Below are 27756 nucleotides of genomic sequence, written 5' to 3' on the forward strand. Positions count from 1 at the left end.
AGGAACGGCAGTGGCATTGGATTGAGAGCCGCAGGCAAGAGAGGATTGGCGCACTGTGGGAGCTCCTGGATGGAGAGGCACAGTTGGGGAAGGTAAGTGAGACCGACCCCGTGAAGTTCCGGACGCCAGCAGGGCTGGGTCTGCCCTCTTACAATGGGCAGATCCAAACCGCCGCGGCGTCCCACATTAAGCGGAGGAAGCAGCTTGGGGAAGCCAGTCCCTCCGACATGGGAGGACGTGCCGCTGGATGCGCACGTCCCGCGAAGGGCCGTCCTCTGCGGAGGCAGAGGAAAACCCCGCAGCGTGGAAGGTGGACACGACGCCTGAGCCCACTAGTGGTTCCGTGGTGGGGACTGCGGACTTGCCGTATGGAGAAGCCGAAGGAGGGAGCATCAAGGGGCCAATCGGAGCGGAGAACGTCGGCCCAGCTGAGAAGACGAGCCGAGGGGCTGCGTCAGGGCAACGTCCCCGCCCCTTGTTTTTCTGTTTTATTTACAGGGTCGGGCCCTAGGCTGCAATGTGTCGGCTGGACACCAAGGCGTTTTCGTCCTCGCGGAATGGTCCGCTGGTCCTGGGAGGTCCCAGCTAGCGGGGGAGTAATGTCACAGGCGGCTGGGTGCAGTCGGCAATCAGCCACCTATTTAAGGAGCCGCCGCCCTGCAATCAAGGCTGGAGTCGGGTGAGGAGGAGGACGAGGTGGCAGAGGAGGCGAGGAGAGGAGAGGTCCGAGTGTTTTGTGTGTGTGGACAGTGGATAATAACTTTGAGGAACTGGAGGTTTGGTGGCGGTGCACTTGACTTTTGTACTATATTGTAAGTAAACGTGGGGTGATGATTCAAACGGTGTCCGCCTGTGTGTGTCCGGGCCGTCATATTTCACAATCGATCGATAATTTATTAATCCCAAGGGGAAATTCACAATACACACATGTTGTGGAATTTGTGAGGCAAACTGGTGACCAAGCAAAGAATCAAGTTCAGGTAATTAGAACTTCAGGGCTGATCAGCTCTCACCGTATCTACCCATCCATTCTTCTCTTTTCGGATCCACTTAATACACTTCAGGTGTCATCAAGATTGGACCCTCTTCTAGCAGCATCTGACACAAGGCAGGAATCAACCCCAGACAGTCTGTTACAGGTACAGACACACATACATCTTATCTGCCCAACAGGTTCAACAAGATAAGATACGCTGGGGACGGAAGTGGGCCCAGGAAACCGTTGCCTAGCAACAGGTTTGCTGGTTGGGGCGTGGCTAAAGGTTACAATGGGCAGACATACACTACAATACTAAAGTGGATAGAACTCTCCATAGCTCAGATAGTGTAACAAAGGCGCTATATAGTGCCCGACCCGACACAGACTGACATGGAGGCACGTATGAAATAAACAAAACTTTTTATTTTCTTCAGGTGGAGGGCCTCTGAGTGGTGGTGGTTGGCCCCTTTTATAGCCTACCTGGAAGTCCTCCAGGTGCTGGATCACCTGTTCCTAATTGCACTTCTGGGTGGGGCTGTAGAGGTGTCCATGTTGGCTCCGTGATCCATGCAGGATCCCTGTGGGAAACTGAGGCACCATCGTCAGCTACGGAGGCTGCCACCAAGTGTCCCGGGAGAGGTACTGAGGAGCCCATGGCTGCTCCCCCAGAACATAAACAGAAGGGGCGTCCCGGCTGGGCATGGGACCCGGTCACCCGTCACAATAGATTGGGCATTAAGTAGTAATAGATAGATAGACAGAAAGATATGTGAAAGGCACTATATAATAGATAGATAGATAGATAGATAGATAGATAGATAGATAGATAGATAGATAGATAGATAGTGTCATTGCCTAAGCAATGATTAATGGTATTATGGGGTACAGCCAGGGAGACTGACGGGCAAACCCGCTTAACAGAAACAAAATGTAAAGGCTTCAAGTGCACAACAGAAACAGGCAGTTCATCCTCCAATGCAGAACTGTTGCGTCACGTAGGAGCCACGTTATCTACTAGGCTTGGGTCTAAAATGAGATGCCTCCTCCTAGGCATGTCCCTTTTTTACGGTGTCCTTGCCAGAAGGGACAGTCACTACTGCAGGGACCGTAGACAGAATCAAATGCCTTCACCAGGTGTCTTCTCAGAGCTGCAGGTGGAAGAGGAAGGACAATTGGTGACAGCTCCTCCTTTTGGTTTGGGGTGGCATTGCTTATCTGTATTGCATCCTGAAGGTGATCCCTTGGCTCAGATGTGCGACAATAGATAGTACTTTATTTGTGTCAAGGGGGGAATTTAAATTTTTACAGAAACTCAAGAGATATAGAAATACTATAATAAACAACCCTTAACAAGAGTTATAAAAAAGAAGGATAAAGATCACATCTGCTGTTTTAGGGATGAATTTCTGTGGTGTCCACATCCATTTTTCACCCCAAGGAATGTTCTTGCCTTTGGAGCTCTACTTCACTCTAAACATGTACAAGTTAGGCCTTCTTCTGCCAACACCAGAGTCTCCATTGTAAGTGTCGACCAGCGTTAAGCAGTTCAGCTCTCTGCTCCATTCCAGAAGGTCCCTTTCCAGGTCTTTATCTCTAAATTTTTCCTCTATAGATTTTTGCAGTTTTCCTCATTTTTCCAGGTCACTGTCCTAGCCGTAAGAATGGCAGAATGCCTGCTTTCAAAAGTTGGCCGAGATTCCAACCGCAACGCCAGATGTGCTCCTGTCACAACCTCTGAAAAGTAGGCCATCAACACTCTGGTGACACAGAGCAGCTGCTACTGAAAGGCAGCAAAACGGTCACATGAAGCCTTCCACACTCCGCTGGTAATAACACTCCCACATCGATTTCTTTACACTCCTTAACCTGGCATCCATTCCTCGTCGTTGTGAGCGTCTGATAAACGACTTCACGCACAGGTTAGCTCTCTGGCTGCACGTCAGCATCTGCGGAGATGTTTGAATGGTCGCCAAAGAGAGAGCCTTTACATTTTGTTTTTGGACCTCCTGATCCTTCATTCTTTCTCCACTCCCATATGGAACAAGAGAAGGAACTCCAGATGTCTTAAGTATCTTCTTCGCTCTTTTCAGAAATCTCTAAAGACGCGCACAACGCTAGGGGCAAATAGTAAATCACTGATCCAGTGAGGTCAAATCTAAAGAGTTGTGGTCCACCGTTTCCAGTCAGGTAACCAGAGGAGTACAGGAATGAAGAGGTTTGATTTGCTTCAGGCAGCCTGGCAGACAGGAACTCCACCCTGGTGAATGGATAGATAGACCCTTAATATCGAACAAGTGGCCCTACATTGGCAACAAGGAAACAACCTGCAAAGGATCCTGGTCCAAGTCAAAGGAGAGCGCACATGTCTGGAAGGCTAAGGCTGCGTTTACACTACTAGGCCTCGATGTCCAATTCAGCATTGCTGGTGAAGAAATTGAACATGACATCTGAAGTTGGGCCATAGTTGGAGTAGCTGTAATATCGTCAGAAGGGGTCCGAGTTGCCTCGAAAAGCTTGCATATTGTAATCTTTTTTAGTTAGGCAATGAAAGGGGTCATTGTGCTGGACTTCTCATTACATCCAGAATGGTTAACACGGTACAACACCCTAGAGCTACTGTCATGAGTGCAGAGAACGTCTTACTTTCATATCTCGCCAGTAGGTGGCACTGCGGCCTTCATTGGAGGGCTGAATATTTACGTCCAAAAGAAATGCAGTTTCTTGAAAAGCACACAAAGCAATGGCTTCACACATAAATCCACATTAAACATCTGTTGCTTCATGCAGCAGATTGCCAGTTCACTGTCTTGTGCAGTCGCAGCACAATGCGGTCTGGTGGTACCTCTTGTCATTGAAAGTGGCGGTCCTTCCAGGCAAACATTGCCGTTGTCAAGCCTGTTCAGCACCATAATCGGCTGGGGATCGATCAGCTGGTGCCAGTACCTCACATTCACTTTCCGATCACTGGTATCGACATCGGCGTCCACCCTTTCCAGTCAGGTAACCAGAGGAGTACAGGAATGAAGAGGTTTGATTCGCTTCAGGCAGCCTGGCAGACAGGAACTCCACCCTGGGGAATGGATGGACCCTTAATATTGAACAAGTGACCCTACATTGGCAACAAGCAAACAACCTACAAAGGATCCTGGTCCAAGTCAAAGGAGAGTGCACATGTCTGGAAGGCTAAGGCTGCGTTTACACTACTAGGCCTCGATGTTCAGTTCAGCATTGCTGGTGAAGAAATTGAACATGACGTCTGTAGTGTTCACATTACACCTTGGGCCATAGTTGGAGTAGCTGTAATATCGTCAGAAGGGGTCCGAGTTGCCTCGAAAAGCTTGCATATTGTAATCTTTTTTAGTTAGGCAATGAAAGGGGTCATTGTGCTGGACTTCTCATTACATCCAGAATGGTTAACACGGTACAACACCCTAGAGCTACTGTCATGAGTGCAGAGAACGTCTTACTTTCATATCTCGCCAGTAGGCGGCACTGCGGCCTTCATTGGAGGGCTGAATATTTACGTCCAAAAGAAACGCAGTTTTTTGAAAAGCACACAAAGCAATGGCTTCACACATAAATCCACATTAAACATCTGTTGCTTCATGCAGCAGATTGCCAGTTCACTGTCTTGTGCAGTCGCAGCACAATGCGGTCTGGTGGTACCTCTTGTCATTGAAAGTGGCGGTCCTCCCAGGCAAACATTACCATTGTCAAGCCTGTTCAGCACCATAATCGACTGGGGATCAATCAGAATTCGCTCAAATTCACTTCTGATCACTGGTATCGACATCGGAGTCCGACAAGTCCAATTCAGTGATAACATGCGAGACATCGTCCACAGATGTGTTTTGCTTTACACGTTCGCCAGATGTCAATGTCATTTTTGCCCCACGCGAGTGCAGGGAATCTCGGTCAAACACAGTGAACGTTACTCGAGGAAAAAAATAATAATAATGGTGAGGTTTGTCACCGTTACCGCCGACATCCACCCTGAAAGAGTTAAATCGGTCGGTAGTCCAAGTTGCTAGTCTTGCGAACCAAAATGAAACACGATGCCACACCATTGCAGGGGATGCCCACACATATTAGGGCAGATTGATGGCTCTGAGCCCTGGGATCTACGCTGGTAATCAGAAGGTTGCTGGTTTGAATCCCATAAACGGCAAAATTGACTCCTGAGTGAGGCCCTCAATCTGCAATTCTTCTGTTGTGGGTATCACGTTAATCTGCATCTATCCCTGCAAGCAGGTCCTCCAAAACAGCTGAGCCTTTAGATTGAAGGGAATGAGTCCAGTGGATCGAGACGGTGACTTGAAAATGAGTTCATCAAGAACACGGGGACACAGTTGGAAACTTATGAAGGGGAAATTTCACACCAACATTAGGAAACATTAGAGAACCACAGACGTGTGGAATAAGTGACAAAGTAGTATGGTGGACAGTAGGACTTTAGGGACCTTCGAAACTCGACTTGATGTTATTGTTGAAGAATTTAGTGGATAGGACTGGCGAGTTTTGTTGGGCAGAATGGCCTGTTCTCATCGACAGTATTCTAATGTTTTAAAGCTAATGTCACATTATGCAACTTTTATCATTGAGTACAAGTCACAGGAGGTTCTGCTCAAGCTTTATAACACACTGGTGAGACCTCATCTGGAGTACTGGGTGTAGTTTTTGGTCTCCTGGCTACAAACCGGAGAGAAGGTCCAGAGAAGAGCGACTAGGCTGATTCAGGGCTACAGGGGATAAGTTATGAGAGAACAATAAAAGAGCTGAGCCTTAAGGAGATGAAGAGGAGACCTGACTGAAGTGTGCAAAATGATGAAGGGTCCAGTCCAGTGGATTGAGACGGTGACTTGAAATTGAGTTCATCAAGAACACGGAGACACAGTTGGAAACTTGTTAAGTGAAAATTTGACACCAACATTAGGAAGTTTCTCTTCACACAAAGAAACATCGACATGTGGAATAAGCGACCAAGTAGTGTGGTATACAGGAGGACTTCAGTGCCCTTTGAAACTCGACTCGAGGTCTGAGCATTGATAGAACACCTTATATGAAGTATTTAGGAGTCATAGTGGGCTCTAATCTATCGACTTCTCAAGAGTATTCAGAAGCCATTAAGAAGGCTAAGAGAATGTCAGGTTATATAGCGCCTTGATGTGTGGAGTGCAAGTCACAGGAGGTTCTGCTCATGCATTATAATGTTCTGGTGAGGCTTCTTCTGGAGTCCTGGGTGCAGTTTTGGTCTCCAGGATACAAAAAGGACATAACAGCACTAGAAAAGGTCCAGAGAAGGGGATGAGTTAGAAGGAAAGATTAAAAGAGCTGAGCCTTTACAGTTTAAGCAAAAGAAGATTAAGAGGAGACCTGAGTGAAGTGTTTAAAATGATAAAGTGAATTAGTCCAGTGGATCGTGACGGTGACTTTAAAATGAGTTCATCAAGAACACGGGGACACAGCTGGGAATGTGTGAAGGGGAAATTTTAAACAAACTATAATTCTTTAATAATAATTCTTTGCATTTATATAGCGCTTTTCTCACTACTCAAAGCGCTCAGCAATTGCAGATTAAGGGTTTTGCTCAAGGGCCCAAAAGAACAGAGTCCTTTTTGGCATTTACGGGATTCGAACCAGCAACCTTTCGATTGTCAGTGCAGATCTCTAACCTCAGAGCCACCACTCCACCTTCAAGGAGGTTTTTCTTTATGCAAAGAAACATTGATGTGCGGAATAAGTGAACAAGTAGTGTGGTGGACAGGAGGACTTCAGTGACCTTTGAGACTCGACTTGAGGTCTGAGCATTGAGAGTCCACCTTATGAGAAGGATTTATGAGTCATAGTGGACTACAAGCTATCGACTTCCCAACAGTGTTCAGAAGCCATTAAGAAGGCTAACAGAATGTCAGGTTATATAGCGCCTTGATGTGTGGAGTACAAGTCACAGGAGGTTCTGCTCAACCTTTATAATGCACTGGTGAGGCCTCATCTGGAGTCCTGGGTGCAGTTTGGGTCTCCGGGCTACAAAAAGGACATAGCAGCACTAGAGAAGGTCCAGAGAAGAGCAACTAGGCTGATTCAGGGCTACAAGGGATGAGTTATGAGAGAACAATAAAAGAGCTGAGCCTTTACAGTTTAAGGAAAAGGAGATGAAGAGGAGACCTGACTAAAGTGTTTAAAATTATGAAGTGAATTAGTCCAGTGGATTATGACGGTGACTTTAAAATGAGTTCATCAAGAACACAGGGACACAGTTGGAAACTTGTGAAGGGGAAATTTCAAACAAACTTTAGGAAGTTTTTCTTTATGCAAAGAACAATAGACACTTGGAATAAGTGGCCAAATAGTGTGGTGGACAGGAGGACTTTAGAGACTTTCAAGACTTGTCTTGATGTTATTTTAGAAGACCTCTGTTAGGCCCTTAACCTGCGATTACTATGACGTTAATCTCCATCCAGCCCTGTGTGTAGCTCCTCCAACTTGTAGGGAGAACTGGGGGTCTGGTGGCAGAATTGGCACTCCAGCCACTGTAAAAACACCTCCCATTGTTCAGTGTGGTGCTGAGATGTCACCCACTGCACGACTTGCACTTGGATCTCAGTCCGGGTGGTTCACCGTATGGCGAGTACGGCAACTCACTGTAATCGACACCTGACTCCAACCTACTCCTCCTCTTCCTCACACATACTAACTTGTCTCTGTAATGTTTTCTTGCATTTAATCATTTTTTTGTGTTGTTTTATTATGGACTTCATTTGTCAGGGAATATTAATATGTGAGAGGTTGACATAATATTCAGTCATGTGTCGACTTACGGCTCCATTTGGGATTGGCCATTTGGTCGTATGCATGTCAAACTGGTCATGCATATGTCAGTCAGTATGTATGAAAATGAGGTTCTGCAGGTCTGGTGTGGGTCACCGGTACACGGACTTTAGATAACCGATCTTCGATTCTCTGCCTCTGCACACCAAGTCCATATAATGCAGCGTTTCTGAACCACTGGTGCCAGTTTTGGGTGACAGGCTCACGCCTAAGCGATCAACAGCAATGCAAGATAAGTTTCCCTGTTTTTTAAGTGACCTTGTTTCACCAAGAGGGTGGTTTGCAGTTACTTCTAGTGGGTCGTCATTGAATTTAAAATTGCAAAACTGGGTCGTGGGACCATGAAGATTGAGAACAATTGGCGTAAGGCAGTGGTTCTCAAACTTTCGTATTTCGCGCCACCCCTTTTCTACTTGGAATAATTCTGCGCCCCCTGCACAATATAAGATAGATGAGAATAACACCTGATACAACTAACACAGGTATGATACTCGTGCGGTGTCGGGATATCCTATCATTTTTACTTCCATAAGATTTGCATGTGTTTGGCTAACTTCAATGAAATATTTGCAATTTATTTTTTTTAAAGTGCTTAAATAACTGTTAAAATGCCTTGTGTGGTTTTTGGTAGTAATTCTAATCGCAAAAACAAAGAATAAATGATTTATTTTTATTTAATTATGTTTTTACGTAAAGAAACAATTAAATATGTTTTCATTTTAAAAAATCTCGTAAACGAGGACACCGATGAAGTCGATCTGTGCGAGACAAACGTATTTTTGTCCGACAAATATTATACCGCTGTTAATTTTATCGTGAAAATAACCGAACACGCAGTAAATTATTTACCTCAATTTGGCAATACTGGCTACGCTGCCAATGTGGTGCAGTCGCGGTACATTATCACCTCATCTACTATTACCCGAATGTTCGCGACAGATACCGATACGTCTCGAACTTTCTGGATTGAAAATACGCGACTTTAAAAGCAGCAGCAGCGGCGCCGCTCGTCATAGAAACAAACTTCAGATAGAAAAGGAGCTCAGAGGGTCTCGATATCTCGAATATCAAAGCAAACCTGGACAGGCGGTGTACTTTAAAGCAGGCACATATTAGTCATGAGATCTGTGCCTTAGAAATGTTTCATTTTAATTTTAGTGATAATGCATTCGTTGTGATTATATGCTTGCAAATTTAAATTTGAAATAAAAATGTCAAAAAATAATTTTTATTTATTCGACACCCTCCTTTGTACAGGGGGGTGCCCCCCACAGTTTGAAAATTGCTGGCATAAGGGAAAGTGGTGTGTGCCAAATAAATAAGTATTACTGATGCGGAGCAGCACTGAGCAAAACAAACCTCCAAGAGTCAGAAAACATCTCTGAAATAATAATAATAATAATACTGAGAAGAAGACAAAGATGATATTAGATTAGATAAACTTTATTAGTCTCATTCTAAAACATTATAACCCTTTTTGTTGTGCTGTGAAAAGTTCAAAACTCAGTCCGCTGTAAATTTGGGATTGACTGTACATATGAACCAGTGGAATTATTATTAATTGTTGCAGAGGCTTTTTATATTTAGAATATCAGCATTTGTGAAAAGGGGGACCCCCGATGGCACTCATTTCACCAAGGGAGTGGTGTGAAATTGCTGCTAGTAGATGGTCACTGAATTTAAAAAGGGAAAACTGGCGCGCGGGACCATAAAGGTTGAGAAACACTTGCATAAGAGACGGTGGTATGGGCACAGTGCGAAAGAGTTACCCACGTGGAGCAGTCTTGATTAAAACAAATCTTGAAGGACCCTCTAAGAGTCAGTAAATATATGAAAACCCTTCAAAAAAATAATCTCTCTGTTATAATAAAGAATCCCGGAAGGAGCCAAGACGTGATTTTCTCAGAGAGACACTTACACGTGCCAAGAGATTTAACCATGCCCAGCGCCAGTAATAAAAGACAAATCTCCTCCTTGTTTTTATTATTATTTCTATTATTATTATTAATTAATTAATTTATTTATTTTTTTTGTGTTTTGTATTTCTCCAACTTGTCAGAATAATTCTTAAAAATAAAAATTGGGTTTAATTCACTGTTGTTACATGGAACTTTTTGGTTTTTCAATTTAAAATGTTTGTTTAATCTGCTCGCATGAATTTTGCTACTTTTTATGTGTTTTCCTTATTCTCAATTCAGTTATATAATTATTAAACATATATTTTTATTTCTTATGACAAATTTTCTTCTTTATCATTTTTTTGTAAAATTAGTACAGGTATAGTATAGTACATAGGGAATCCATTCCCGGATGGGTTTATCCATCCATCCATTTATTATCCCACCTGCTATATCCTTACTCCAGGGTCACGGGGGTCTGCTGGAGTCAATCCCAGCCAATACAGGGCACAAGGCGGGGCACCAGCCCACCGCAGATGGGTTTATCCATTCCCGGGAATTTGGGAATCCCACATGTCATTCCCGGGAATCCCAGGCTCCCGGGCTTGACAAAGTGCATGGGTGTCTCACATGTGAACGGTTTTAGAACGAGCGACACTTATTTTTAATCAAACTACTGCAATATGTTGACACCAATAAAAGACTAAGCCTAACTACAAGCAGTTCATGCTGTCATATAAGTACACGTATCTAGTTAGTTGCAGTAATAAGAGCGCAGAAAGCACAGCGTGTCGAGTGTGCGGTCGTCCAAGCGAGAGCGCACCTTTGTGCAGAGTACGCCAGCCGCTAAGAAAGCACGCTCTGCCTCCACTGAAGTAGGTCATCAGATACAGATACGCTTGTTGCTCTGAAACCCCGCCATTTCAGCTTTTACTGATGCATCCAGTTTCTTGTCATCATTCTGCGATGGCAAGTTTCTTGGCACAGATAAATACGGATGTAACAGACTGACGCATCGCAATTTCAAGTTGCTGTTCAAAGCTGTTGTCTGATGAAGTGCAGACTCCTCCCAGTCCACTGTGCTCAGTCTTAGTGGGAGCCGGGAGACTGGCGACTGCCGCTGGTCTGACGTTGACTGAATTAGTGAGCAACACACTACACTGTGGGCCATAAAACCGTGCCACTTAATTATTCTCAGCTATAACTCTTGATCGATTTGTACATTTTTACACGCTACATATGCGAACTTGGCCGTTCTCATTCACCTAAGAATTACAGCAGTTTCATTCCCGGTAATCGGGAGCCCGGGAATGGATTCCCTAATAGTACACCACAGGCCAGCACGGTGGTGCAGTGGGTAGCGCTGCTGCCTCGTAGTTAGGAGACCCGGGTTCGCTTGCCGGGTCCTTCCTGCGTGGAGTTTGCATGTTCTCCCCGTGTCTGCGTGGATTTCCTCCCACAGTCCAAAGACATGCAGGTGAGGTGCATTGGTGATCCTAAATTGTCCCTAGTGTGTGTCCTGCGGTGGGCTGGCACCCTGCCCAGGGATTAGTTAGTGCCTTGCACCCTCTGTTGGCTGCGATTGACTCCAGCAGACCCCCATGACCCTGTTTTAGGATATAGCGGGTTGGATAATGGATGGATGGATGGATGGATAGTACACCATGATATTAGTATAGTATTAGCGTAGTATAATGTTATCTTTTCATCCTATTTCTTACATTTTTATTTTTATTTTCAGAGTAGAGGTATCATTTCTTGTTAGGGTTATACAATTGCATAGTTTGTGCCCTCCTGTTGAATTATTTTGTTGCCGTGTTCTTCTTCAATGAGTTAATTTTCATTCCTATTATTGTCTTTTGTCTCCGGAACCCCTGAGATTCCTCAGTCGAGTCTTTATTGGCAGAGTGAGGCTCAGAGTTCAGGGCAGGATCTGATTTTTCCTTTTGGGGCCTCAGCCCCCTCATCCACACGATGGCGTTAATCGTCTTCTCCTCTGTTTTGGGTCACAGGTGTGGCGGATTTCCTGAGGAGGCTTTTTATTTTCATCTTCTTTTTAAATTCAAGAAAAACATCGACATCTTCCCAAAATGACAATGCCCAGTGATTGATGTTCATTTTGTGTTTCTGTGATATTTTTTTACTGGTTTAGTCTTTTATAGACTGTCTTTTTACAACGGCAATAATTTTACTCCACTTATTTCTATCAAGTCCTCAATTCACTCTTTATATTTCATTCCATTTATATTTTTCCAGACTGAAGCCAGGTTGTGGAGAAAGCGTCAGGCAGAAGGGTGGCCACCGGCTCTGCTCAGGTCTGTCACGGGGCACAATCACAGGACTGGCAATTTTTGGGCATTTTAGAAGGAGATTAAAAAATATTTGAATGAAAACCAAAGGGGGTGACTTAGGATGGCAAATGAAGTCAAGCCCTTAGAGCTGTGAGGTGGCATCTCTGACTATTGGGCTACTACACCACCTTAAGGAAGGAATTATTAAGGAGCAACACCTGGCAAGAACAGGAGATTTACTGAACAGTCAGCTTGGGTGCAGAAGAGGGAGGTCGTGTTTTACCAACATGCTGGAATTCTGTGAGGAGGCAACAAAAAGATACGACCAGAGTGGAGCAGATGAGATTATTAATGTGGAAATTCAGAAAGCATTTGATGAGGTGCCACATGAGAGGGTGGGCATCAAACTAAAAGAAGTGGCAGTTCAGAGTGATGTTTTTAGATGGGTGCAGAATTGGCCCAGACACAGGAAGCAGAGTGTGATGGTGTGAGGAACCTCATCAGAATTGGGTGATGTTAAGAGTAGTGACCAGCAGGGGGCAGTGTGGGGACCGCTGCTATTTTTAATATCTATAAATGACTAGCCATCCCCCGTGGCTCCACCCACGTAGTAGTGAAACAGGACAGTGAGGAGGGCCCAGTCTGGCTCCCCACGCCTGATGTCACACCACATCCCCAACTCCACTCGGCCCACAGCCTCCATCTCAGATTGGTGCAAAATTCAGTCATATGAAAAAGTTTGGGGACCCCACTTAATTCTTTGGATTTTTGTTTCTCATCGGCTGAACTTCCTTTTAATATCTGACATGCCTTATGGAGACAGTAGGATTTCAGCAGTGACATGAAGTTTATTGGATTAACAGAAAATATGAAATATTCATCAAAACAAAATCAGACAGGTGTATAAATGTGGGCACCACAACAGAGATATGACATCAATACTTAGTTGAGCCTCCTTTTGCTCCTCTGAGCCTCTCGACGCTGTCCTCCTATAGCCTGTGATGAGTGTCTGGATTCTGGATGGAGGTATTTCTGACCATTCTTCATACCAAATCTCTCCAGTTCAGTTCAATTTGATGGACAACCTGCTTCAAATCATCCCATAGATTGTCGATGATATTCAAGTCAGCGGACTGTGATGGCCATTCCAGAACATTGGACTTCTCTCTCTGCATGAATGCCTTTGTAGATTTCCAACTGTGTTTTGGGTCATCGTCTTGTTGGAATATCCAACCCCTGTGTAACTTCACTTTGTGACTGATGTTTGAACATTATCCTGAAGAATTTATTGATATTGGGTTGAATTCATGCGACCCTCGACTTTAACAAGGGCCCCAGTCTCTGAACTGGCCACACAGCCCCACAGCATGATGGGACCTCCACCACATTTGACAGGAGGTAGCAGGTGTTTGTCTTGGAATGCGGTGTTCTTCTTCTGCCATGCAAAGCACTTTTTGTTCTGACCAAATAACTCCATTTTTGTCTCATCAGTCCAAAGCACTTTGTTCCCAAATGAATCTGGCTTGATCGTTTTTTATCAACGATCTTATTAGTGATAAAAAAAATAGATCTTATTGCACTAAATGAAACATGGCTTAATTCAGATGCAGCGTCAGTTTTAATCGAATCTGCCTCCGGATTACAGTTTTACTCATGCAGACCGCCAGGGAAAAAGGGGGCGGATTGGCTAACATTTACTCGAGCCGATTAAAATGTAAAGATGTCAGTTTTGGTAAGTTCAAGTCCTTTGAGTATCTCGCCGTTGTTATCCATGTAGATACTCACGTTCTAGTATTATCCATGTATAGACCTCCTAAATATAACGCGTCGTTTTTTGAGGAATTCTCTGACTTAATGTCAATTTTAATTACTAACTATGACACACTCCTAATAGTTGCCGACTTTAATTTTCATATAGATAATCAGTGTGATCTAAAAGTAAAAGAATTTATGAACCTCCTGGATTCTTTTGATTTGAGACAACTCATAAATCAGCCTACACATAAAGCAGGTCATACGTTAGACTTAGTGATTACTAAAGGACTGAAAGTTGATATAAAACAGATCATTGATATTGGTCTATCAGACCATTTTCTTCTACTTTTTAATATAGAAATAATGATAAAAACACTCATGAGAAGCATATTGTTAAAAACGCTTCTTTGACTCGCAGCAGCTTTAAAACTTACAAACATTTTAAGCAATCAGTCCGTTTATAGTGCCAGCTATAATAGCGAGGATAATGTAAATAGTAAGGTGGAAAGATTTAATTCTAAAGTGAGAGCTGCTGTTGACATAGTTGCACCTGAAAAGACAGTGAAAAAATCTTCTAGCATTGGTATACCATGGAAGACCCAAAGAGTGTCTGATTTAAAGAGAACAAGAGCTGAGCGTCAATGGAGGAAGACTAAACTTACTATCCACCATGAAATATTAAAAGTCAAAATAACAGAATACAATAACACTGTCCGTCTTGAGAGACGCTGCTATTTCTCAAGATTATAAATAACAATGCTAGTAATCCCAGAGTCTTATTTTCAACAATTGATCACCTACTAAACCCAGGTAGCTCAAAGGAATGCCTCCTAAGTGCTTCCAGTGAAACCTGTGAGGCTGTCGCTGTATTTTCAATCAAAAATTAATGATATTAGAAATAACATAGTATATCTCCCCAACACTAAGGATCCTCCTAAACCCCAGCATCCTGTTATAAACAAATTAAACTCTTTCACTAGGATAGATTTACCTGATTTACAAAAATAATATCTCAATTAAAACCCTCCACCTGCGTCCTTGACCCATACCAACAAGGTTTTTCAAAGAAGTATCAGGCGTGCTAATTGATAATGTTCTGACATAGTAAATTCGTCACTAGATACTGGGGTCTTCCCAGACTGTCTTAAGACTGCTGTAGTTAAACCCCTACTTAAGAAACATAATCTTGACCCCTCAGCTCTTGAAAATTTTAGACCCATCTCTAACCTGCCTTCTTAAGTAAAGTTCTAGAGAAGGCAGTCATTATGCAGTTAAATGACCACCTAAATAAACATGCTATTCTTGATAAATTTCAGTCAGGTTTTAGAACAAATCACAGCACAGAAACTGCACTCGTTAAAGTAGTAAATGACTTTGGGTAAATGCAGACAGAGGCCATTTATCTGTTCTCATCCTCTTAGATCTGAGTGCTGCATTTGACACCATTGATCACAACATTCTTAGAAATCGCCTTAGTCAATGGGTGGGCCTCTCTGGCAGTGTCTTAAATTGGTTTGAATCCTACCTGACAGGGAGAAAATATTTTGTTAGTTGTGGGAATTACAACTACAAGACACATGATATCCCATATGGTGTTCCACAAGGCTCTATCCTGGGTCCGCTGTTATTCTCAATCTACATGCTTCCGTTAGGTCAGATTATCTCAGGGCACAACGTGAGCTACCACAGCTATGCTGATGACACACAGCTGTACTTATCAATAGCACCTGATGACCCGATTCTATTGATTCACTAACACAATGTCTGACTGTATCTCAGAATGGATGAATAGTAATTTTCTCAAGTTAAATAAAGAGAAAACTGAAATTTTAGTGATCAGCAATAATGGATACAATGAGGCTATTAGAAATAAACTGGATACATTAGGATTAAAAGTCAAGACGGAGGTAAAAAGCTTAGGGGTGATTGTTGACTGTAATCTGAATTTTAAATCACATATTAATCAGATCATTAGGACAGCATTTTTTCACTTAAGAAACATAAGTAAAGTTAGACCTCTTATATCACTGAAAGATGCTGAGAAATTCAGCGCTTTGTTTTCAGTCGACTAGATTACTGTAACGCACTCCTCTCAGGACTACCCAAAAAGATATAAATCGTTTGCAACTAGTGCAGAATGCAGCTGCTAGAATCCTAACTAGGAAAAGAAAATCGAACACATTTCTCCAGTTTTGATGTCACTACACTGGTTACCTGTGTCATTCAGGATTGACTTTAAAATTCTGCTTATGGTTTATAAAGCCTTAAATAATCTGCCCCATCTTATATATCGGAATGTCTGACACCTTATATTCCAAATCGTAACCTCAGATCCTCAAATGAGTGTCTCCTTAGAATTCCAAGAACAAAACTTAAAAGAAGTGGTGAGGCTGGCCTTCTGCTGTTATGCACCTAAAATCTGGAATAGCCTGCCAATAGGAATTCGCCAGGCTGATACAGTAGAGCACTTTAAAACACTGCTGAAAACACATTACTTTAACATGGCCTTTTTATAACTTCATTTTAACTTAATTTAACTTAATCCTGATACTCTGTATGTTCAATTCATCATAATAACTATTCATGGTGGCTCTAAAATCCGTACTGACCCCTACTCTCTTTTCTGCTTTTTTTTTCCGGTTTCTTTGTGGTGGTGACCTGCGCCACCTCCACCTACTCAAAGCATCATGATGCTCCAACAATGATGGATGGATTAAAAGGCAGAAGTCTACGTGACCATCATCATCATCAAGCCCGTCCGTGAGAACCCTAAATCCAAAGAGGACTGTTTCATTTATGTTAGGTAGAATGCCCTGAGGGGACTGGGTGGTCTGATGGTCTGGAACCCCTACAGATTTTATTTTTCTCCAGCCGTCTGGAGTTTTTGTTTTTCTGTCCCCTGGCCATTGAACCTTACTCTTATTCGATGTTAATTAATGTTGATTTATTTTGTTTTATAATTGTGTCTTTCATTTTTCTATTCTTTAATATGTAAAGCACTTTGAGCTACTGTTTGTATGAAAATGTGCTATATAAATAAATGTTGTTGTTGTTGTAAATGAGCATTTGATACAACAAGCGACTCTGTTTGTGGTTTGAGTACAGAAAGGGCTTCTTTCTCATCACCCTGCCATACAGATGTTCTTTGTGCAAATTGTGCTGAATTGTAGAACGATGTCCAGATACACCAGCTGCAGCGAGATGTTCTTGCAGGTCTTTGAGGTGATCTGTGGTTGTCTGTCACCATTCTCACAATCCTGCCTCTCATATGCCACTCCTGTATTTTTCTTGGCCTGCCAGACCTGCTGAGTTGGTTTAACAGTAACTGTGCCTGTGGCCTTCCATTTCCTGATTCCATTCCTTACAGTTAAAGCTGACAGTTTAAACCTCTGAGATGACTTTTTGTATCCTTCCTCTAAACCAGGAGACTCAACAACCTTTGTTTTCAGATCTTCTGAGAGTTGCTGTGAGGATCCCATGCTGTCTGTCACTCTTCAGAGGAGAATCAAAGGGAAGGAAGCACAACTTGCAATTGACCACCTTAAATACCTTTGACCACTCATGATTGGACACTCCTGTCTATGAAGTTCAAGGCTTAACGCGCTCATCATACCAAGTAATCAGCATTGAGCAGTGACAGGCATTCAAATCAGCACAATGACAAGGGGACCCACATTTGTGCATAGCCAGTTTTTCACATTTGATTTTATTTCATACAACTAAATACTGCGTCACTAAAAATCTTTGTTTGGAAATCACCGCAGTACTCAGATGTTCCTAGAAAACGAAAGACATACCACTGTTATCTTTACTGTGGAAAGGAGAGTGCATTATTATGCAGGCTGAGAGGGGGTCCCAAAAATTTTCATATGACTGTACATCGCTCCTGCAAGCGAACTATGATTCTTAAAACAATCGCATAAGAAAGTCGCAAAATCAACGCAATGTTCAAGCAAACTATAGAGAAACCTTCTAAACCAGTCAAGTATTTCTCTCGTTCACTAGCTAAACGGAGGTAAGTGACACACCCCGAAGATGGTATGTGGGTGAGGAAGGCCTTGCCCACCTCCCCTCGGCCTGCTACATGTCCCTCGGATTCGCACAATTAAATCTGTACCGTAAGCAAATTATGATACTTAGCACGATGAGAAAGTCACAAAATCAACGGAACATTCAAGCAAATTATAGAAAAAAAAAACCAACCTGAAGTAGCTCTCTCGTGAAAAGTGGACAGACAGACAAACAGGTCTAAAAAACTATAAGAAATTTCGCGCTTGAACCACAAAATTTTTAAAACTGTTTCTTAGTGAGCACCTACGGGGCAAAGGGTAACCTATATTCCAAATTTCAAGTCCCAAGCCTTTATGGTTCGGCAGATTTCATGATGAGTGTGTCAGTGCTATTTGGGTTTTATCTACAGTTGTGCTTGAAAGTTTGTGAAGCCTTTAGAATTTTCTATATTTCTGCATAAATATGACCTAAAACATCATCAGATTTTCACTCAAGCCCTAAAAGTAGATAAAGAGAAACCAGTTAAACAACTGAGACACAAATATTATACTTGGTCATTTATTTATTGAGGAAAATGATCGAATATTACATATTTGTGAGTGGCAAAAGTATGTGAACCTCACAGATGATCAGTTAGTTTGAAGGTGACATTCGAGTCAATGGGATGCCAATCAGGTGTGAGTGGGCACCCTGTGTGATTTAAAGACCAGGATCTATCAAAGTCTGCTCTTCACAACACATGTCTGTGGAAGTGTATCATGACACAAACAAAGGAGATTTCTGAGGACCTCACAAAAAGAGTTGTTGATGCTCATCAGGCTGGAAAAGGTTACCAAACCATCTCTGAAGAGTTTGGACTCCACCAATCCACAGTCACACAGATTGTGTACAAATGGAGGAAATTCAAGACCATTGTTACCCTCCCCAGGACTGGTCGACCAACAAAGATCACTCCAAAAGCAAGGCACACGTGTAATAGTCGGCGAGGTCACAAAAGACCACAACTGAAGGCCTCTCTTACATTGGCTAATGTTCATGTTCATGAGTCCACCATCAGGAGAACACTGAACAACAATGGTGTGCATGGCAGGGCTGCAAGGAGAAAGCCACTGCTCTCCAAAAAAAAACATTGCTGCTCAACTGCAGTTTGCTAAGATCACGGGGACAAACCAGAAGGCTATTGGAAGAATGTATTGTGGACGGATGAGACCAAAATAGAACATTTTGGTTTAAATGAAAGGCGTTCTGTTTGGAGAAAGAAAAACACTGCATTCCAGCATAAGAACTTTATCTCATCTGTGAAACATGGTGGTGGTAGTATCAGGGTTTGGGCCTGTTTTACTGCATCTGGGCCAGGACGGCTTGCCTTCATTGATGGAACAATGAATTCTAAATGATATCAGAGAATTCTAAAAGAAAATGTCAGGACATCTGTCCATGAACAAGAGAAGGTGGGTCATGCAGCAAGACAATGACCCTAAGCACACAAGTCGTTCTATCAAAGAATGGCTACAGAAGAATAAAGTGAATGTTCTGGAATGGCCAAGTCAAAGTCCTGACCTTAATCCAATCGAGATGTTGTGGAAGGACCTGAAGCGAGCAGTTCATGTGAGGAAACCCACCAACATCCCAGAGTTGAAGCTGTTCTGTACGGAGGAATGGGTGTGCAGGATGGATCAGAAGTTACCGGAAACGTTTAGTTGCAGTTATTGGGGGGTCACAGCAGATACTGAAAGCAAAGGTTCACATACTTTTGCCACTCACAGATATGTAATATTTGTATAATATAAACTGCTCAAAAAAATGAAAGGAACACTTTGAAAACACATCAGATCTCAATGGGAAAAAGAAATCCTCCTGGATATCGATACTGATATAGACTGGGTAATGTGTTAGGAACGAAAGGATGCCACATCGTTTGATGGAAATGAAAATGATCAACCTACAGAGCCCTGAATTCAAAGACGCCCCAAAAATCAGAGTGAAAAAATGATGTGGCAGGCTGGTCCATTTTGCCAAAATTGAATTGCAGCAACTCCAAATTGTCCGCAGCACTTTGTATGGCCCCTGTGTTCTTGTATACATGCCTGACAACATCGGTGCATGCTTCTAATGAGATGACAGATGGTGTTGTGGGGGATCTCCTCCCAGATCTGTACCAGGGCATCACTGAGCTCCTGGACAGTCTGAGGTGCAACCTGGTGGCATTGGGTGGACCAAAACATAATGTCCCAGAGGTGTTCTATTGGATTTAGGTCAGGAAAGTGTGGTGGCCAGTCAATGGTATCAATTCCTTCATCCTCCAGGAACTGCCTGCATACTCTCACCACATGAGGCCAGGAATTGTCGTGCACCAGGAGCCACTGTACCAGCATAGGGTCTGACAATGGGTCCAAGGATTTCATCCTGATACCTAATGGCAGCTAAGGTGCCTTTGTCAAGCCTGTAGTGGTCTGTGTGACCCTCCATGGATATGCCTCCCCAGACAATCATTAACCCACCACCAAACTGCTCATGCTGAATGATGTTACAGGCAGCATAATGTTCTCCATGGCTTCTCCAGACCCTTTCACTTCTGTCACATGCTCAGGGTGAACCTGCTCTCATCTATAAAAAGCACAGGGCACCAGTGGTGCATCTGCCAATTCTGGTATTCTATGGCGAATGCCAATCGAGCTGCATGCTGCTGGGCAGTGAGCTCAGGGCCCATTAGAGGACATGGGGCCCTTGGGTCACCCTCATGAAGTCTTTCTGGTTGTTTGGTCGGAGACATTCACACCAGTGGCCTGCTGGAGGTCATTTTGTAGGGCTCTGGCAGTGCTCATCCTGTTCCTCCTTGCCCAAAGGAGCAGATACTGGTCCTGCTGATGGGTTATGGACCTTCTATGGCCCTCTCCAGCTCTCCTAGAGTAACTGCTTGTCTCCTAGAATCTCCTCCATGCCCTTGAGACTGTGCAGGGAGACACAGCAAACCTTCTGGCAATGACACGTATTGATGTGCCATCCTGGAGAAGTTGGACTACCTGTGCAACCTCTGTAGGGTCCAGGTATCGCCTCATGCTACCAGTAGTGACACTGACTGTAGCCAAATGCAAAACTAGTGAAGAAACAGTCAGAAAAGATGAGGAGGGAAAAATGTCAGTGGCCTCCACCTGTTAAACCCTTCATTCCTGTTTTGGGGTCATCTCATTGTTGCCCCTCTAGTGCATCTGTTGTTAATTTCATTAACACCACAGCAGCTGAAACTGATTAACAACCCCTCTGCTACTTAACTGACCAGATTAATATCCCATAAGTTTCATTGACTTTATGCTATACTCTGATTAAAAGTGTTCCTTTAATTCTTTTGAGCAGTATATATATATATATATATATATATATATATATATATATATATATATATATATATATATATATATATATATTTTTTTTTTATATAATATAATAATTTTCCTCAATAAAGTATAATATTTTGGTCTCATTTGTTTAACTGGTTTCTCTTTATCTACTTTTAGGACTTCAGTGAAAATCTGATGATGTTTTAGGTCATATTTATACAGAAATATAGAAAATTCTAAAGGCTTCACAAACTTTCAAGCACACCGGTACATGGCTTGCCTGTGCTACTTGTTCTCTGCTGAGTGGTCTAGACACCCACAAGGTGGTCCTCCTCTATAATTTCCGATTTCTGGTCATCATCAGTTGTGGTCATAATCAGAGGGTCCAAACCATAAGCGTCTCCCATCGGGTTGCGGTGTTTATGCTCTTTCTTTATCTTTCATTTCCTTCGAATAAACTGACAGCCACCAAATAAACAAAGAGCACATCGGCCCGTGTTGACTGAAAGCAGCCCTGTTTGTTTGTCTCGTCTTTCAAAGGAAATCCGACCTGTGAGTTTTCTTTCCGTTGAGAGCAGTTATCACGGCTATATTTGGAAAACGTAGCAGCCCGGGATCCTGCTGTTTGTCATGGCTGTCCGACCAGATGGCCTGCGCTTGTTTATGCGGCGGCTCGGGTGTGCCTGGAATGGAAAGAGCGGCGGCAGTTCAACTGAAAAAAAAACGCGAATCCAGAAAGGGTCGGTAAGAAATGTGGTCTCGTGAAAAAATGAGAAAAGTGTAAATCAGCCTCATTCACGACTCGAGGACACATTTCGGGTGCTAAATCATCTGACCCAAAAGGCAATAAAAAAAGGTCCAGCATGACAAGATTTAACATCTAATTGTGACAAAGGGGTCACGGGTTTCAGGCCATCATGGTCAGATTCACTCTGAGACTCCGAAAACAACACAAAACACCAGCAAATCGTGTTTTTATTGTCATTTACCTTTTGGAGACAAGAGACAGCAGGCAACGTGCAAAACAACACAAAGAAAGAAAAGAATTGTAAAGGCGCGTGTGATTGTGTCGGCCCCAGAAAGGGCAGCGCAGCTGTTGGTGCCGAGCTAACCAAAGCTTTCCTGTTTCCCCTCAGCCGCTGACAGTAAGACGGCTCTTGTTGGAATCGGAGAGCAACAAAGAGCAAAACACCAACGAGAGAGCGAGGAGTGATGGAATAAATACTCGGATATCAATGGAATAGGGGATTTAAAAACTAGGGAGGGCAGGGGCAGCGGAGTGCCAGTCAGAAGGAGTGGGCATTAAGTAGGCAGGAAGGAAAAGGAGGCACCACATAATAGATAGATAGATAGATAGATAGATAGATAGATAGATAGATAGATAGATATGTGAAAGGCACTATATGATTGATAGATAGATAGATAGATAGATAGATAGATAGATAGATAGATAGATAGATAGATAGATAGATAGATATGTGAAAGGCACTATATAATAGATAGATAGATAGATAGATAGATAGATAGATAGATAGATAGATAGATAGATAGATAGATAGATAGATAGATAGATAGATAGATAGATAGATAGATAGATGTGAAAGGCACTATATAATGATAGATAGATAGATAGATAGATAGATAGATAGATAGATAGATAGATAGATAGATAGATGTGAAAGGCACTATATAATAGATAGATAGATAGATAGATAGATAGATAGATAGATAGATAGATAGATAGATAGATGTGAAAGGCACTATATAATGATAGATAGATAGATAGATGTGAAAGGCACTATATAATGATAGATAGATAGATAGATAGATAGATAGATAGATAGATAGATAGATAGATAGATAGATGTGAAAGGCACTATATAATTAGATAGATAGATAGATAGATAGATAGATAGATAGATAGATAGATAGATAGATAGATAGATAGATAGATTATTAACATTTGACTTTTTCCTTCATTCTCAGTGCAGATTTTTTCTTTCTGTCTCCATCTTAACAACTTTTTCTCCATTTCAGCTTCATTAATTTCACCTTATGTTGTATTTTAATTGACAATGACTTAGTGCCATCGCATTGTATTAAAATGAAAGCCCTTCTAATCACAGCGCTGTTGTTCTTCCTCTCATTATTATTACTTCTCCGATTTTTACTGCCGTGGCGCTCGCCGCACTCAGATCCGCAGGGATGTGATTTATCACACTCGAAGCCGATTCCCCGGTGATGCCGTGTGTGTGTAGAAATTCTCTCTGTAGTTTGTTTGTGCCTTAGGGACGTCTGGTCATACAACAGTATTCTTTCAAATAAACTGTGCTCACTTATAAATTGCATAATTTATTTATACCATTAATATGTGTTCACGGCTTCTTACCTAGCGGCGACATGAGTATGGTGGCCGTCTCACGGTATGTCATTAACCCGTCTGTGTGTTTGCTGCTTATCATCTTGTTTTTTTTTTTTTTGTAATTTATTTCAAATGCGTTTTCTTTTTTGAGGACGATGTGCTGCTTATTATGGTAAGTGTTAATTGGCCTCGTTTACATCGTAGATAAGCTTGAAAGCAAATAATGGAATCTTTAATTAAGAGAGTTGTTTAACTTGTTTAATGTGTTTATCATTTTATATCTTGATCTGTCAGCTTCGCTGTTTCTTAATACGTCTGTTGTTCCCACCGGAGCCCATTGGTTTGATGTCCCACTTCCTGCAGCCGTGGGCCTCCTCCAGTTATGGGATGCAATACAATTTATTTTTGTATAGACCAAAATCAGACAATGGGCTTTAACAGGCCCTGCCTTTTGACAGATCCCAATGCAGCCTTGACTCTCTAAGAAGACAAGAACCCAGGTGGGCTGGGTGTGCAGTGGGTGTCAAAAAGAAAAGGGGGGGGGCAATACAAGACAATACACAGAACAGAAGTAATCCTCAATACATTATAATAGTGCAATATATTACAAGAACAGAGCAGAGGTCAACAGTAGATGACCTCACATAATAAGATTTGGATTTGTTCAGAAATGTTATTAATACCGTATTTCAATAATACAGGGGGATTCTAATGGGCGGGGCCCCGAGTTATGATGTGTTACTCACGTAATAATGAAGCGATACAATACAATAGTACAATAGAAATATTACAAGTACAGAGCAGAATTCAACAGTAGATTATATCCCATAATAGCATTTGGATTTGTTTAGGTACCTGATGACCTCGGCCATCAAGCTGCCTCCCCCTATTGGCCATTCCACATCTGAGTCATCACCGGGCCAGCCAATCTGATGAAAAGACCCCTCTACCTGACGATTCCTGTGACCCTCCATCAAAGATGATTTTTCCTTAGGCAGGCATAGTAAGCGTAGTCACGGCGAGGGGGCAAACAAACAAGACTTTTAGTTTAAAGGAGAGGTTGGAAGAATGCGCTGATTACAGCACGTTACTCGACTGAGACCCGAGTGCAGCTGGTGGCACCTCAGCGCCACACTGGAACTGTGTGAGGTTTGGTACGGTGGTTGGAGTGCCAATCTTGCTTCTCCCACCCTCCAAATAAGTTGGAGGACCTGCCTACAGAGCTGGACGCTGGATACCATCATTACCTCGGACGGGGCAACTGCAGAGGGCCCAACAGAGTAGACTCACTTTCTGTATTTGCGGAATTTGAATCAGCAAACCCTCTCAATTAAAACCCTCCACCTGCGTCTTTGACCCAAAACCAAAACCAAACACAAATCTGGTGATACACTAAAGAAGAGAATAACCATCACCATGGAAAATAAAGTAGAAATAATCAAAAGGTCAGAGAGGGGTGGCACTTCATCATTCAATGGCAGAGCACTTGATTACAGTCGGTCAACAACAGCATTTATTAAAATAACGGACCTGTTCCGACTTACATACAAATTCAACTTAAGAACAAATCTCGTACGTAACCCGTAGACGGCCTGTAGTCAGTTCCAGGCACCCAACCTGTGATATGATCTATTATCCCGTGTGACAGTAGGGGGCACTAGTGCTCCCTTGAACTCTCAGGCACGACTCCAGACACTGGATAAAAGTCCAAGACTTCTTTATTATCTTTATCTCAGTGCACCAAGCACCTTCCACTCTACTCATTAATCACCCAATAAACACAATAATCTCTCCTCCTCGCCCAGACACTTCGCCCTCCTACCTCCCAGCTCAGTTCACCGTCTGGACTTTCCCAGAGTCCTTTAATAGCCCCTGACCCGGAGGTGTTCCTGCCCAAACCAGTCCACAGTTCCTTATTCCTTCCGGGTCAGGGTAAACAGTTCTTTTCTTCAACCCGGGAGCACGTTGTTTCTTCCAGTCACGTGACCGTGACGTACTCCTGGGTTATAGGGCACATATGAGCCCACGAGCCCCCCTACAGCGACTCCCAGCGGCCCCCAAGGTATCCAGCAGGGCTGTGTATAAACACTACAGGGTCCATGATGCCCTGCTGGAAGTCGGAGCACGATCCTGCTGTCGGGAGAGCTCCTCCTGGAGGCCTGGGGGTGAGGAGCGGAGTATGAAGCCGGCCGTCCTCCACACCCTTTATACCACTTCTAACATAGATGCCATATTTTAATGTGCAAATCATAGCAAAACACTTTATACGCAATAACTATATGACACATAAATGACTATGTGACCGCCTAAGTCTTATTTTCTTTTCACATGTGACGTCATGTGACTTCATCCTTGTGAGTGGAACTGAAGTGGCTGAGAGTTGATTAAAAAATGTGTTTTGCTCCAAGTGTAAGAGCCATTTGCTAGGTATTTAGGTTACGTCAAGAGGTAACAGGGACTACTAAGGAGGTACTGAAGGGTGTGGAAATTATGGGGGGAGAAGAGCTGCTCAGATTAAAAAGGCTGAAGTCAATCAAATCACCTGGACCAGATCATATTTACCCTCGAGTTCTTAAGGAGGTTAGTGAGTACAAATATAAATGGTTGAGTCATATTTGTAGGAACTCACCGCACACTGGGGGGGAAATTCTGAAAGACTGGAAAATGGCAAACATTATCCTGTCATATAAAAGGGGTGAATGGGCAGAGCCAAGCAACTATAGGCCAGTAGGTGTAATGTGCATCGCAGGAAAATTAAAGGAAGAAATTATGAAGGATAAGACACATGGCAAGGACAGGAGTTATTAGGAACAGTCAGTGTGGGGTCAGAAGAGGGAGGTCGTGTTTCACTAACATGTTGGAATTCTATAAGGAGGAAACAAAAAGGATACGAGCAAAGTGGAGCAGATGATGTTATCTATCAGGACTTTAAGAAAGCATTTGATAAGGCGCCACGTGAGAGGATGGGCATCAGACTAAAAGAAGTGGCAGTTCAGAGTGTGGCGTGTCAACGGGTGATGTGGAAGGGAACCTCATTAGAATTGGGTGATGTTAAGAGTGATGACCAGTAGGGGTCAGTGCTAGGGCTGCTGCTGTTTATAATATATATAAATAAATCATTTGGATAAGAATATAAGGAACAAGCTGGTAAAGTTTGCAGATGATACCAAGATAGGTGAATTAGCAGATAATTTGGAATCCGTTATATAATCACAGAAGGACTTGGACAGCAGACAGGCGTGGGATGATTTGTGGATGATGAAATTTAATGTCAGGAAATGTAAAGAATTACACATAGGAAGTAAAAATGTGAGGTTTGAATACACAATGGGCGTCTGAAATTCGAGAGTACACCTTACGAGAAGGATTTAGGAGTCATAGTGGACTCTAAGCTATCGACATCCTGACAGTGTTTAGAAGCCATTAAGAAGGCTAACAGACTGCCAGGTTATATAGCGCCTTGATGTGTGGAGTACAAGTCACAGGAGGTTCTGCTCAGGCTTTATAACACACTGGTGAGGCCTCATCTGGGGTCCTGTATGCAGTTTTGCAGCACTAGAGAAGGTCCAGAGAAGAGCAACTCGGCTGATTTAATCAAAAGAAGATTAAGAGGAGACAAGACTGAAGTGTTTGAAAGTATGAAGGGAATTAGTACAGTGGATCGAGACGGTGACTTTAAAATGAGTTCATCAAGAACACGGGGACACAGTTGGAAACTTCTGAAAGAGAATCACACACAAACATTAGGAAGTTTTTCTTCACACAGAAAACCACAGACACTTGGAATAAGTAGGGTGGTGGACAGGAAGACTTTTCTCATCTCTCAAAACTCAACTTGATGTGTTTCAGATGAAATAATTGGAGAGGACTGGCGAGCTTTGAATGCATTGAATGATGAAGGCTGACTGGCATATTGTCATCCAGATTGATCTAATGTTCTAAAAAACTTCAATTGCATTAGGTAGAATGGCAAGTAGATAGATAGATAGATAGATAGATAGATAGATAGATAGATAGATAGATAGATAGATAGATAGGAAAGGCGCAATATAATAGATAGATAGATAGTGTGGCAAACGCCTGGGGGCAGTACCCAGCCAGGATGCCCGGAAGGACCAGAAAAGGGATTACGCCTACTATAGACCACTAGGGGGTAGCCGCCCTGGTTGGTATGGGGACCATGGGAACAGAGCATGGAAGCTCAACCCTTTAGGGGCCCGTGGTCACCGCCAGGGTGCGCCCGGATGCCTAAGGAGTCCTAGACATTAGCACTTCCGCCACACCCGGACACCAT

The 27756-nt window shown here is 42.9% G+C and overlaps 1 protein-coding gene across 1 annotated transcript in view; it reads left to right on the forward strand.

The window, feature by feature from the left end:
• Positions 1–247: 247 nt before the first annotated feature.
• rag1 (recombination activating 1) overlaps positions 248–27756 on the forward strand; it is a 41994-nt gene continuing 14485 nt past the window's right edge. Inside the window, exons 1-2 of the mRNA XM_039739839.1 lie at positions 248–459; positions 2592–2720. Coding sequence (XP_039595773.1) covers positions 248–459; positions 2592–2720 — 341 coding nt within the window. The remainder of the gene's footprint in view (positions 460–2591; positions 2721–27756) is intronic.

The sequence above is a fragment of the Polypterus senegalus genome, chromosome 1 (genome assembly GCF_016835505.1).
Source record: "Polypterus senegalus isolate Bchr_013 chromosome 1, ASM1683550v1, whole genome shotgun sequence".
Taxonomy (NCBI): Eukaryota; Metazoa; Chordata; class Cladistia; order Polypteriformes; family Polypteridae; genus Polypterus; species Polypterus senegalus.